The 13969-nt window shown below is 37.9% G+C and overlaps 1 protein-coding gene across 1 annotated transcript in view; it reads left to right on the plus strand.

Annotated features, from left to right (window-relative positions):
• Positions 1 to 2101: 2101 nt before the first annotated feature.
• The window catches only part of LOC149096130 (uncharacterized), a 57731-nt gene continuing 45863 nt past the window's right edge, over positions 2102 to 13969 (plus strand). The window contains exons 1-7 of the mRNA XM_089281550.1: positions 2102 to 2186; positions 2540 to 2600; positions 3266 to 3338; positions 3530 to 3567; positions 3943 to 4045; positions 4179 to 4286; positions 4907 to 5043. Coding sequence (XP_089137676.1) covers positions 2117 to 2186; positions 2540 to 2600; positions 3266 to 3338; positions 3530 to 3567; positions 3943 to 4045; positions 4179 to 4286; positions 4907 to 5043 — 590 coding nt within the window. The 5' untranslated portion in view covers positions 2102 to 2116. The remainder of the gene's footprint in view (positions 2187 to 2539; positions 2601 to 3265; positions 3339 to 3529; positions 3568 to 3942; positions 4046 to 4178; positions 4287 to 4906; positions 5044 to 13969) is intronic.

Raw genomic sequence — 13969 nt, forward strand, 5'->3', positions numbered from 1 at the left:
TTTTGAGTTCTCTACCTAAGCTTTGATGAGTGTTTCAACTTGATTGTTTTTTTCTTTTCAATTTTTCTCAAGATGTAATTATCTTAGTTTGCTTAGTCTCCATCATTTATGTCAACAGCTTGTGCTAGTTCTTTGCTTCTGTTAAGTGAAATTAAGGCAGAAATTCTGCACCTTTTAGCATGCACTTTACAGCGTGTTTTCTAAGTTTCCCCTACCTTGTACTTTACTGTAGTTGATAATATTCCTTTTCTCTGTGACCTTTCACTTTGATAATTTTTTTGAGTGATTCATTGCTGTGTAATTTCCACAGCAAAGTTCTGTTTGTGTAACACTGTTGCCCGCTGGACACTGTGTTGGATCTGTCATGTGAGTATGTATTGTACTGTGCATATTACGAACAATAAGAAATAGCATACAGTGCAGTTGAGAGGAACATGAGGGAGCGATGACAACTGCAGTGTCACAAAAATGGCATAATACTGCACAAATTCAGCAAATTATGTCCTATATAACTCAAAATTGTGCTTGTAGGCAGGTGAACATGGACTGAATGATGGAAAAGCTCTTCATACAGGAACGCGTTCTACGCAGGCTAAATTGCCCACTTTAAAGAATTCGTTTCCATGTTGCGTTATAAATTGTTCATTTGAGCAGACCCTATAGCACATTTTGGATGCCCACTTAATTCAAATACTGGCTAAAAGCCTGGTCATAATAATCAGCCTGTCTAGCTGGTGTTTTAAATGGTATCGCGGCAAAAACCAGGTGCCCTTGTCAATGTCCTCTGTGTGCTTTGCATCCGTGCATTGCATTGGTTGCCTATGGTCAACTATGTTACTGTAGGTCTAGTGCAATAATAATTATTATTATATGGCTTTGGCTTGTGGTCGATATAACGCGCGTTCTGATTGGCTAAGAACGAGATCTGAAAGGTCATTATGCAGCCGTAATGCCCACGGGCCGATTACGGATTATGCAAATTAGGAAGAGCCCGGCTCTGAAAATTGAAGCGCATTGAAACGATGAAAGCCGATTAAAAACAATAAGAGAAAGTAAATTTAATCCGAGTTGTTAAAAGTTTAAAGATTTTTCCTTTACAAAATTTATATGGAAGTCGTTTTTGACTTACCAGCCGGAACCTTGGCGGGCAGTGGTGAAAAACAATCGAAGTTTACCGAGTCTGGTAAAGCTAAAATCGCTAAGTGAAAAACACCCTCGGCAGATCTGTCATGCATCCTGAGCAGAACACCACTAAGAAACTTATAAGTTATCAACTTAGTCACAACAATTACTGAAATATTGAACTCCGCAACAGTTCTTATCAAATAGATTCCCTCGCTTTAACACAAGCAAGTGTAAATCAGCTTCCAGGATCATCAAATATAAACAATCGGGCGGTTTCTGTCGGTAGCACTGTTTCTGATAACTGCAGGTAGTTTTAGACGTTCACAAGGCTTGAAAAGTTCATCCATAAATCCCAGAATGAAGAAGGCGTAGATATGTTGTCCAAAGCGAATGCGGAGATCGAGTTATTCTGAGCAGTACATTCTGAAGCATTAGTATTTTCTCTCACCGAAAGACCGTTGGTTTGGACTATTTTGAAGCACTTTCTGTCTTTTCTATATGCGTTGACGTTTCGCCACAAAAGTCGGAAAAACTCCCCCATCAAGTTGTGGCACCACGGTACCAAAATACCTTTTTGAGGCTGTGACAAGCATTTTTCCCGTAAAGAAATGTGTGTTTTTCACAGAATACGTAAAGGTCACTGACTGTGTAGTTTTGCCCTGGGTTTGAGACGATGAATGAATCGGTAAACGCGCGCATCGCCGGATGTAAATTGACGACTTCCGCTCGAATATTTTTTTCTTTTCTTTATTAAATTCATGAGCCATATAATAAACAACTTAATAACCTCGACCGTTCGGTCGTTACAGGAAAATCTCAAACCTCGGCCTACCGTATTGACCTCACTATCGCTCGGTCAATACGGCAAGGCCTTAGTTTGAGATTTTCCCGTAACGACCTCACTCTCGGTTATTAAGTAATTAATAACTACTTAATAACCGAGCGCTCGTTATATCGGCCACAAGCCAAAGCCATATAATAATATCAAATAATGTTTGCCATTACTACATCTCTTACTAGGTTCTTTTTTGAAGGTCCACATGGGAATGTTCTCTACACAGGTAATTTAAAGTTGCCTTACCATACAGGTCTGGAATATACTGTACTGTAATTTTAAGGATGCTGAAGCTGAAAATTGCAGTTGGATAGTTGGCCTTCACTTTCAAGGTGTCATAAAATATTCTGTGATGTATAAGTAAGCAAAACAACATGAGGACTACACACATATGTATCTTTCGTAAACAAAATTTTTATATGCAATTGAATCAGAAATTTTGTAACTTTTGTTGACTTTTCAGTAGTTAAACGGCACATAATGCTTTATGCTAATTAGTAATTACATGATTGGAAAATATTGTAACAAATTAAAACAGTTCAAGATACAATGTATCTCAAGTTGTTTTGACAATGGCAGGTGATTTTCGATTAGCAAGAGGTGATGTGAAGAGGATATCGTTCTTCCATGCTAATGGAAGGTTTGCTTTTCTCAGTATTGCTTAGGAAAGTATGAAAACAGTCACCAATGCTCAGTTCTGTCATCTTTCATAAGAGAAATTTCTGAAATTCAACCCGAGAAAATTCCTCACTGAAGACAACATTGCTCTTCAGGTGTATGTACAGCAATCTGTGCAATGTCTCTGTTGAAAATTGACTACAGAAACTAGTCAGAGACAAAATCTGTCCCTATCATGCTGATTAAATCATCTATGTGGAATTTTCTGTCTTGAATCTCAGCCCCTCTCCTATATGATCAGAACAAATGAGCTAGTCTTGACATACAATGCCTTAATATAGTTTGACTACAGCACGTCAATGATATCTATGTCCTCAATTCAAAATAGAATTCAAATAATGATTTTTTTTAAATGCCTGTTACATATGCATTGCTTTATATCTGATCAGCTAAATTTCATGAACATATATTCATTTGTATTATAAACTAACTATTTATTGACCTTAATTTTGATATTTTCCTCTCCTGGAGTACATGTTATTGTAAACAATCTATCGGCCAAGGTTGTGGCACCTCATATAAAAAGCTAAATTCAAGTTTTATCTTGTACATTTTAGACCTGGCTATATTTTAGGTGAATTAATAAATTTTACAACGTGATCACAGTATTCCCTTTCACGTTTTCAGCATTAAAGATATCAAGAGCATTTACATTGACACGACATTTTGCTTACCAAAGACAAATTCACTACCAAGTCGGGTTTGTAAGATTTTCATTTTCCTTTCAATGACCTAGCCTCACACATTTGTAAAGCAGTTACTAGGCTAACTGCATCAGTTTTCTTGGAATAATAAGTTGTCCTAGTCTTTCTTTGGTTTTTGTTGTTTTAATTTGTTGTTGTTGCTTTCTGAGCTTCTCCTAACTGACAGGATTGTCTCACAACAACACAGGAACAAAGTAGAGATGCCATCATAGAGCTTATAGACAGGTTTGTGAAAGGAAAGGATCTAACGTTCAATAACTTTTGAATCAAACAGAAACTAAATGAATTAAAATTCCTAGTCCACTCTTAACAGATCCTAAATTTTTGTCACAGGTGGCTCTGTGGACGAGAGTGACATTCTGAAATAAGGAGAATCTAATCAAAACAGTCATTTTCAAAAAGCCATGATAATCATACAGATGTAAGCTTCATCATCTAGTTGAAAAGTGTAGGAATGGGCAATAATCATGGCTACGGAACTTTGACCTCATCCATTTAATATCTGTTACCTTTTAACAACCTTTCAAAATACTTATTGGCATTCTTTTAGTGGCAACCCCTTTTTTCAGATTTTTTGGCCCTACTTTCATACTGTGACAGGTGGTTTTCAAGAGGTCCTGAATATGCTGTGAGCTTGCTATGCAAAGGGATGTATGGATTTGAATATTTGTTAAAGGAAGTGGCAATGAACTACGAGACCAAGGTGCAGACATGTACATAAAAACTTATACCATTCTTCAAATTTCTCAGAAATTATTGTGTACAGTAGAGCCCCTGCATGTCATTACGTGTGTTCTGAAATCTTACTTTTCCTAAAATACTTGTTTGCGTTGTAGATCCATGTAAGTGATGAATGGCTGGCTATGTACAGGTATCTCCCGGACATGACTCCTCATTTCACAACTGATGGCCAATCTACCAAGATACATGCCTGTAAGTGGCAGGTAAGAACACTTGAATGTATACACTGTACAGCTTTTTTCTTCCAGAACTCAACTGCTTTAACATCCATAGCTGACCAATTTTTTTCTTACAAGTACAATGGAAATAGCCTTGAAAATCAAGCCACAAAGCCATGGCAGCGGCTAAATCTCCAAACTCTGCCACTATTATTAATTTTCTTCATAGGCCATTTCCGAGTTACCTTGTGCCGTTGTTTCAAAACAAGTCTTTGTGTGAAACCATTCATATGAAAATGTGTTCCGTCTAGAGAGGTTCATTTTCAAGTAAATCAAACTCATTTTCATATGAAAGGTTTTGCACGAGGACTTGTTTGACTTGTCATATGCTAAATTAAAGGATGCAGTATACAGTTTCCCCTTTGTGCACATATTTCTGAAGTTCATTGTAAATCAGAGTAACCCAGCAATGAAGTTAAACATTTGTGTTCTCAGTTCTGTTTCACGACAGCTGAATTACCTTCAGAACGCGGCCACCAATGGAATATGCAATGCGCAATGATCAAGAGAGACATTTTAATGATAAAAAACAAAGCACTTACTCTTCTTCTCATTAAAATGCATGATCTTTGCTAATAACAGTTTGTTTTCTGCTGTTTTCATAGTCCAAACAAAGCTGCAATTCCGACCTTCCATGTGGTTCTTTAGTTCATCCTTCTGTTAAAACAAAGGTCCTGCGAATTAAGCCCACAACCATGTGGGTTGCACGTGACACAAAACCAATGCCTGCAGATTTTAAAAGGTCAGACTAGTCTTTAAAGTCAGTAAGAACTTTAAGCGTGGCTCTATGCCCCACTCGGGGCCATAAGGAATTATGATGATGATGTGATGCTGATGATGCTGATGATGATGCTGATGATGATTCTGATGAAGGTGATGGTGATGGTGATGGTGATGGTGATGGTGATGGTGATGGTGATGGTGATGGTGATGGTGATCGTGATGATGATGGCGATGGCGATGGTGATGGTGATGGTGATGGTGATAATGATGATAATGATGATAATGATGATAATGATGATAATGATAATAATGATAATAATGAAAATAATGATAATAATGAAAATATTGATAATACTGATAATACTGATAATAATGATGATAATGATGATAATGATAATAATGATAATAATGATGATAATAATAATAATCATGATAATGATAATAATGAAAATATTCATAATAATGATAATAATGATAATAATGATGATAATCATGATAATGATAATAATGAAAATATTCATAATGATAATAATGATAATAATGATGATAATAATGATAATAATGATAATAATGAAAATAATGATAATAATGATAATAATAATAATATTGATAATAATGATAATAATGATAATAATGATGATAATGATAGTAACAATGATGATGATAATAATGATGATAATGATAATGATGATACTGATGATAATGATGATAATGATGATAATGATGATAATGATGATAATGATGATAATGATGATAATGATGATAATGATGATAATGATGATAATGATGATAATGATGATAATGATGATAATGATGATAATGATGATAATGATGATAATGATGATAATGATGATAATGATAGTAACAATGATGATGATAATAATGATGATAATGATAATGATGACAATGATGGCAGTAATGGCAAGAATGATAATGATGATAATAATGATAATGATAGTAACAATGATGATGATAATAATGATAACAATGGTAATAATGATAATGATGATAATAATGATAATACTAATAATAATGATAATAATAATGATAATAATGTACTAATGATAAAAATCATGAAATCCTTGCATGAACTCAGAACTCCGGCGCTGAAACATGAGACCACAAAATAATGTAAAAAGGAATGACTCGAAATATAAAGAAACAATTTGTAGCAAAAAGTGTGATATGCATTGAAATAGTCACGATTTTGGTGGAAAGTGAACTTGTTTAAAACGAATAAGCACCCTTTTTGTTTCCCTTATTAAAAGCATTGAAGGGGAAACTTCTGTGGACATTGTGTCGCAAATGAGGTAAAATTAAATGTTATTGCGGCTGTATCGGGGCTAGCTATTAATGACTTATTTGCATCGCCTATGATTGAATTGTGCGGTATCTTTTCGTTAGACAACCATTCAATCTGTGCAGTTATTGTGCGATTTCTGGGGCTGAGATATGTACGGGTCCGCAAATGATCCCAGGACCGCAAATGATCCCGGACCGGAAATGATCCCCGATGGGGACCGCAAATGATCCCGACTAAAAAATAAGGAATGGCATGGATGGTGGGATGGTGTGGATAGGGAATTGGCGTACGTGAATACCGATGTTTTTATTAAAGCCATCTTATAATTTTGTTGCTAACTACGATGTTATGAATATCACCGCTCAATCATCAAAACATGACTTGGCTTGCATTTCTTTGCAGTTCTCGGTAAAATTATGATCAGTGCAACATACGCTACATATCCTCCTTTGTTAAACATTGATATTTCGGTGTTATAGATAAATCACATTTTATCGGGTGTCTGGAAAACGCGAATAGCGAAGAGCGAATAGTCGCGAATAGCGAATAGTTCCGAATAGTGCGAATAGTCTCGAATAGTGCGAATAGTGGCGAACAGTGGCGAAAAGTGGCGAAAAGTGGCGAATAGTGACGAATAGACGTCAATAGTCACTGCTTTAGGTGTAATATCCTGCGTTAATTAATTATCGAAATAAGCAACAGAATTTCAGTGAATTCATTACCTTTTCTTCTCCGGACTCAGGCTCGAGCTGTCCATCGCCGACATTAAGAAAACAGAAAACACAAGGATAGCCTAATAGAGACGTATTTACGCTTTTCAGGCGGTTAAAACAGAAGAAATTACGTTTAGAAACACCTTTTGTCCTGATAAGCGTCTGTGTTTTTTTACCGGGAAAATCCCGTCCAACGTTGCTGCCAGGTTGACTGCGAGATACTGGGTACCCTATTTGCTACGATTTGCCACTAATTTGCCACTATTCGCCAATACTCGAGACTGTGCGCCACTATTCGCACTATTCGAGATTATAGCTCACCACTAAATTTTCTCCGCTTCTTATTGGTTTAAATTGATCACGTGACGCGATAGTGTTCATCCGCGGAGTATCAGCCCGTAGTGTCCGTCTGAGGAAAATACCCGGATGGATAGTACTCGTCCGTGAAAAATTTTCTGTAAACAAGCGAGCTTATAAAAAAAAATAAATAGATAAATAAATAAACAATTGAAATTGTATTAAGTGGGTTTTGTTTATTTTCCTTTTTGAATTTTACATTTGGCTTTCACGGCTTTCATCTAAAAAAGTTGAAAATAATTCAAAATGATTTTTGAACTGGCGCGCGGAAGAAAATTTAGCGGTGAACAATAAAGACAACAAAGTGTTTAAGTCTCGAAACTATCCGTCTGATAGTTGCCCCTTGAATATATTTGACGTTTTTAAAACTAGCATATTTGCCCTCGAAGCTTCACTTCTCGGGCAAATATTTCTCGGGCAAATATTTGTTTTAAGAACATCAAATTTTCGCGGCTCAACTATCAGCCGATAATTCCTCGACAGAAACACTCTGTTGTTTAACTATTTGTACTATTCGCCGTTCGCTATTCGGGACTATTCGCCGTTCGCTATTCGCGACTATTCGCCATCCGCTATTCGGGTTTTCCAGACACCCCATTTTATCAGCCATTAACGCCACCGGCCTAAAGTTTTAAACTAAAATCTAACCATGAAGCAGCTATTACAGAAGACGCTGTCACCTGAGAAGATACACAAGCCTCAGCAACGCTTCATCACTCTGTAAAGCACCTAGTGCGTAGCACTGGAAATTTGAACAAACTTATTTTGTAATTTTTCCATGGTCGTATTTTGGCTTTAATTCCTCGAAAGTGATTACTTGAGTATTCTAAACAGCCAAAATTCCAAGCTATAGTTATGAAGTTCAGCTTCATGACCAAGCAAGGCCAAGGCTTGCTCTTCGTTTTGACAATTAGCTGTTTGATAGATGTTTGATACTATCGCCACCGGGATTTCGAGAATGTTTACAAGTATGTGTTTTTCTAAGACTTCATATTCATTAGATCGTCTTCACGTGACGTGTTTTTATCCTCATCATGCATAAGAGGTGGTATATTATATCTGTTTACAATTAGCGTGCTTCGTTTGGGAACCAGAGCATTTTGAATTTCGGGGTTATGGAGGTTGCGTGACACAAGGCTACGATCGAGTTTGTTGAAAAATATATACTTATCTCATGATTTTTGAGCCTTTTTAGAAGTTGGAGCATTGGGAAAAGTGCTTATGTAAATGCTTGTTTGTTTAGTACTGATAATCAGTCGCCTAAAAAGCCAAAGTAAGTTCCAGATGTTTACACTATATTCCGGCCGCCATATTGGTGTACCGGGCTCTGTAAATCTCTGGGAAAAATTTACGACGAATATCTGAAGTTTGGGGAAACGCATAGGCCTAAAACTTGGAGAAATGGCTTATTTAGTTATCTTCTATAGCACACATCACAATTTCTTAGCTTTTTTCATTGGTTGGTTTTCAATTTATTATTTATTTTTTTATTGCGTGACAGTGAAAACGATCTGTACCCTTCGATGAACAAAACAGCAACTGTGGAACATATTTTTTGTAAAATGATAAAACATGTTTTTTAGTTCATAATTTTTGTACATGTTCTCACCTTCTTCTGATATAAATCCATGGCATTCCTTATTCTTTGATCGGGATCATTTGCGGTCCAATATGGGAATCATTTTCGGTCCGGGATCATTTGCGGTTCAATTTGGGGATCGTTTGCGGTTCGGGATCATTTGCGGTCCTGGGATCATTTGCGGACCCGTACAGATATTTTACGGGTCACGTTTGCTTTCCACTTGAAGGGTCACAGAGGTATGTTCCCATAGCTTTAAAATAAAAAAAATTGTTTGCTTTCAACGTAACCTTATTTTTGTAACCTAGCGGTGTAAAGCAAGCTATCGATCATCTGCTTTGTGTTACGCGCCACGCGAGAAGTGATAAAAGTGATAAAAATGTCACGTATTGAGTGTACAAAGAACAAACAAATATTTCTCTTTTTACGTCATTTCATTGTTAAAAAATATATTTACCAGACGGAGACATTTCATGGCGTGAATTTAATCTTTCAGCTTTTTGAGAATATTTTATCTCTATAACGAGGTGAATCCCACAGTGGCATGGTTTGTTTTCGTGTGATACTTATGTAACTCATAACGTTTTGAAGCATTTTTTTCAGAATTTTTCCGTTGATAGATCAAGATTAGCTTTTGGTTGTAAAGTAAAGTTAAGTGTGAAGACGAACCTAGTGGCTCATCAGGCTGGAGCTTATCCCGGTTGCTGCAGTATGAAGCGACTGGGAGTATTTCTACACCCCTCTGGATGGGATGCCAGTCCATCTCAGGATTATCCCCAGCATTAAGTTTGCCGGGACCCATTTATACACCTGGGTGGAGAGAGGCACTGTGAGAATAAAGTGCCCTGTCCAAGAACACAACACAATGCCCCCGGCCAGGGCTCAAACCCGGACTGCTCGATCCGGCATGTGGCCACCCGCCTCCTATCGATGCTACAATAATTGCATCAAACAAATGCCCAAACATTGGTGAGCAAGTGGCGTCCATTTTCGTGGCGTAAATGATTACTTACTGCAAAAGCATAACCCATTTGAAACATCCTTAATTTTAAACTTATGGGTTTGTAAACGGCTTCTGTAACCTTTTTTTTAAAGCGAAGTCTAGTCAGCATGTCAAGTTTTAAAATTTTGGTAAGTTAAGAAAAAAAAAAAATGGTGGAAGCAAATTCAGGACCACCTCAAATTTTTGGAAAATTTAAGGTGGCTGTGAATCCGCTCTGATATTCTTTATCGATTCTGGTAGTGATATCAGTTCCATCGTGAAACGCTTTTTTATTATTATTTGATTTTCCTCAAGACCTGAAGTATTGGTCAAAAGGAGTCGCTAGTAGATGTAAGGACTTGCCATGGACTGCATTTACTTTGGTCGAGATTAATATTTACAGGAAAGTCCGCGGACGCTTTTCTCCCTTTGGCACCCATCGGCAGCACACCCAAATTGATCGCACGTCATCCGTTACAGCTTGAACTAGCAAGTAAACGTGAAGTCCGTTTCCCCTTTCAACGCATGACTGTATCTAAATTCAACTTTCAACTACTTGGGACAACTTTCGCCTTAAATTACCGAGGTGTTGCACTTCTGTAGCTCGCTATTATTTTCTGTAAGTGATAAACTTGCCGGGAATTTCGTTCATAGTTATAAATATTGTGATTTTATAACAAAATAGGTACAAATCACGACAGTATACTATACGTCATTCGGCATTGATCTCTCACACGAAATAGCTAGATCCAAGACGTCACACAACTCCAAAACCCCCTCCCTAGGGGAAAATTCGATACCAAATTTTCAGACCTATAAAATTAGGAAGCGGTTCTAATATATGACCATCGCAAACTAGAAAAAAGCTCCATCTGCGTAAACATTTGGAAAGGGCTACAAATTTGCCAATGTTAACGCGGAAATAATCGGTTCCTTTTAAATAACATACTCAATGCCAAGCCAGAGTAAAAAACACACCCAAATTTAGTCCAATGGGGTCAAAATTTACCCCTTTTTCAGACATAAACAGCTCAAAAAAGAAAAAATGCATACTCTTCGGGGCCGCATATTCCTCTGATAGCCCAGAGAGGGGACTACTAAGAATAGCATCTTATCATTATCAAATTTAGGTAAGCATTGATTGGGATCCCTGCCCCTAAAACCCGAGTGCGGCGCATCTCTAAATGTGCGAGAACTTACGAGAGAAAAAAGTTAATATGGGCGAAATTCTCTCAGCCGAGCACTGTCCAAATCGATAGACTTCCACAAGTGAAATACACATGTGTAGATATGGGGGAGGGCTAAAAATAGCATCTTTAAAAAGTTAGGTAGGTATTGGTTGGGATTCACGCACCTAAAACGCGAGTGTGGCGCATCTCTAAACGCGCGAGAACTTACAAGAGAAAAGAAAGTTGATATAGGCGAGAACGTCCAAACTAAACACCGTGCAAATCGATAGTTTTCCGCAAGTGAAATACACATGTGTAGATTTGGGGGCGGGCTAAAAGTAGCATCTTTAAAAATTAGGTAAGCCGTGGTTGGGATCCCTGCAACCTAAAACGCGAGTGCGGAGCATCTCTAAACGCGCGAGAACTTACCAGAGAAAAGAAAGTTGATATGGGCGAGAATCTCTCACCCAAGCACTGTCCAAGTCGATAGACTTCCGCAAGTGAAATACACCTGTGTAGATCTAGGGCAGGGCTAAAAGTAGCATCTTTAAAAAGTCAGGTAAGCATTCGTTGGGATCGCTGCACCTAAAAAACGAGTGCGACGCATCCCTAAATGCGCGAGAACTAACAAGAGAAAAGAAAGTTGAAAGGGGCGAGAAAATCTCACCTATGCACTGTCCAACTAGATAGACTTCCAAGAGTGAAATACACGTGTGTAGATTTGGGGGAGGGCTAAAAGTAGCATCTTTAGAAAGTTAAGTAAGCATTGGTTGCGATCCCTGCACCTGAAACGCGTGTGTGGCGCATCTCTAAACGCGCGAGAAGTTACGAAAGAAAGAAAGAAGCTCATATGGGCGAGAATCTCTCACCCAAGCACTGTCCATATCGATAGACTACTACAAGTGAAATACACATGTGTAGATTTGGGGGAGGGCTAAAAGTAGCATCTTTAAAAAGTTAGGTAAGTCGTCGTTAGGATCACTGCACCTAAAACGTATGGCGTAAAAGTATGGCGCATCTCTAAACACGCAAGAGCTTACTTGAGAAAAGAAAGTTGATATGGCCGAGAAAGTCCAACCCAAACACTGTGCAAATCGATAGTTTTCCACAAGTGAAATACACATGTGTAGATTTGGGGGAGGGTTAAAGGTAGCATCTTTAAAAAGTTAGGTAAACCGTGGTTGGGATCCCTAAATCCTAGAACGCGAGAGTGGCGCATCTCTAAACGCGCGAGAACTTACCAGAGAAAAGAAAGTTGATATGGACGAAAATCTCTCAGCCAAGCACTGTCCAAATCGATAGACTTCTAGAAGTAAAATCCACACGTGTAGATTTGGGAAAGGGATAAAAGTAGCATCTTTAAAAAGTTGGGTAAGCATTGGTTGGAATCTCTGCACCTAAAACGCAAGTGTGGCGCATCTCTAAATGCGCGAAAACCAATGAGAGAAAAGAGAGTTGATAGGGGCGAGAAAATCTCACCTAAGTACTGTCAAAATCGATAGTTTTCCACAAGTTAAATACACTTGTGTAGATTTGGGGGAGGGCTAAAAGTAGCATCTTTAAAAAGTTAGGTAAACCGTGGTTGGGATCCCAGAATCCTAAAACGCGGGAGTGGCGCATCTCGAAACATGCAAGAACTTACCAGAGAAAAGAAAGGTGATATGGGCGAGAATCTCTCACCCAAGCACTGTCCAAATCGATAGACTTCCACAAGTAAAATACACGTGTGTAGATCTGGGGGAGGGCTAAAAGTAACATCTTTAAAAAGTTAGGTAAGCACTGGTTGGGATCCCTGCACCTAAAACGCGAGTGCGGCGCATCTCTTAATACGCGAAAACCAACCAACACTCCAGTCCTTGTGTTAAAAGTTTTCATCAATGTTTGCTTCTTTACTGACGGCAAGCAAAACAAAGCGCGCGAACTTGACATGATTACTATTAGAGATCATGCACCGCGATCATACATGACATGATTACCCGTGAGCTTGAGTGTCCTTGACATGATTATTGTATAATCTGCGGCTAGATGACGTGACAGGCGCTTTTTTTCGAAAAATTCACTTTACGCTTTCGGCCAACGAGAAAAGAGATAGTGAGTTCAATGTATAATCATTTACAGTATCTTGACCAATCTCGTTCCCAAGGTCTCTTTTTCCCGCGCGGGAAGAAGAGAGACCCTGGAAACAAGATTGCATCATGATCGTGACAGTCTCCCTTTCTCGATTTACAAGCTATTATTCTTTTTCGATCCACTTGTTATTTACAGTATCTTGTCATTGTCTCTTTTCCGATTGACATTTTATTTTCAATATTTTATCAAACTCTCCACATAATGTTGACATATTAAATACAGATTTCCTCAAAAAACAAACAACGCTTTGTGTCACGCACGAGCGACTTCTCAAGGAAACAACTGCTTCGCGTATCCACGACTAAAAATTTGCGTCTTCAGAGGCACTATGATCCTGTAATGATTTTGGATCACTGATCTTGATCTGGATAATCCTGAAGCAATCCAAACCTAGTAAATCTGTTCATTTTCTGATGTTTCACTGCCCTACAATAACTGGATATATTTTGTAGCGATAACGTTGATAACTTCAATAAAATCGATAAGGATAATTTAAAAATCAATGTACATTCACAGAGTATCCATTTATAAACTTCCGATACAATTTATTGATTTCAACTGATTTTGATTGATTATCGCTTTTATCGATTTAATACGCCGGCACTAATGGCACGAGGCAGCACAAAGGGCCTTTGATTGATTTCATGTTTATTCATCAAATAATGGTATGTTTCTGTCACGCAAGACAATACATGTAAGAAGAAAGCTGTAG

The sequence above is a fragment of the Orbicella faveolata genome, unplaced genomic scaffold (genome assembly GCF_042242905.1).
Source record: "Orbicella faveolata isolate gen_17 unplaced genomic scaffold, um_ofav_v1 contig_48, whole genome shotgun sequence".
In the NCBI taxonomy this organism is placed as follows: Eukaryota; Metazoa; Cnidaria; class Anthozoa; order Scleractinia; family Merulinidae; genus Orbicella; species Orbicella faveolata.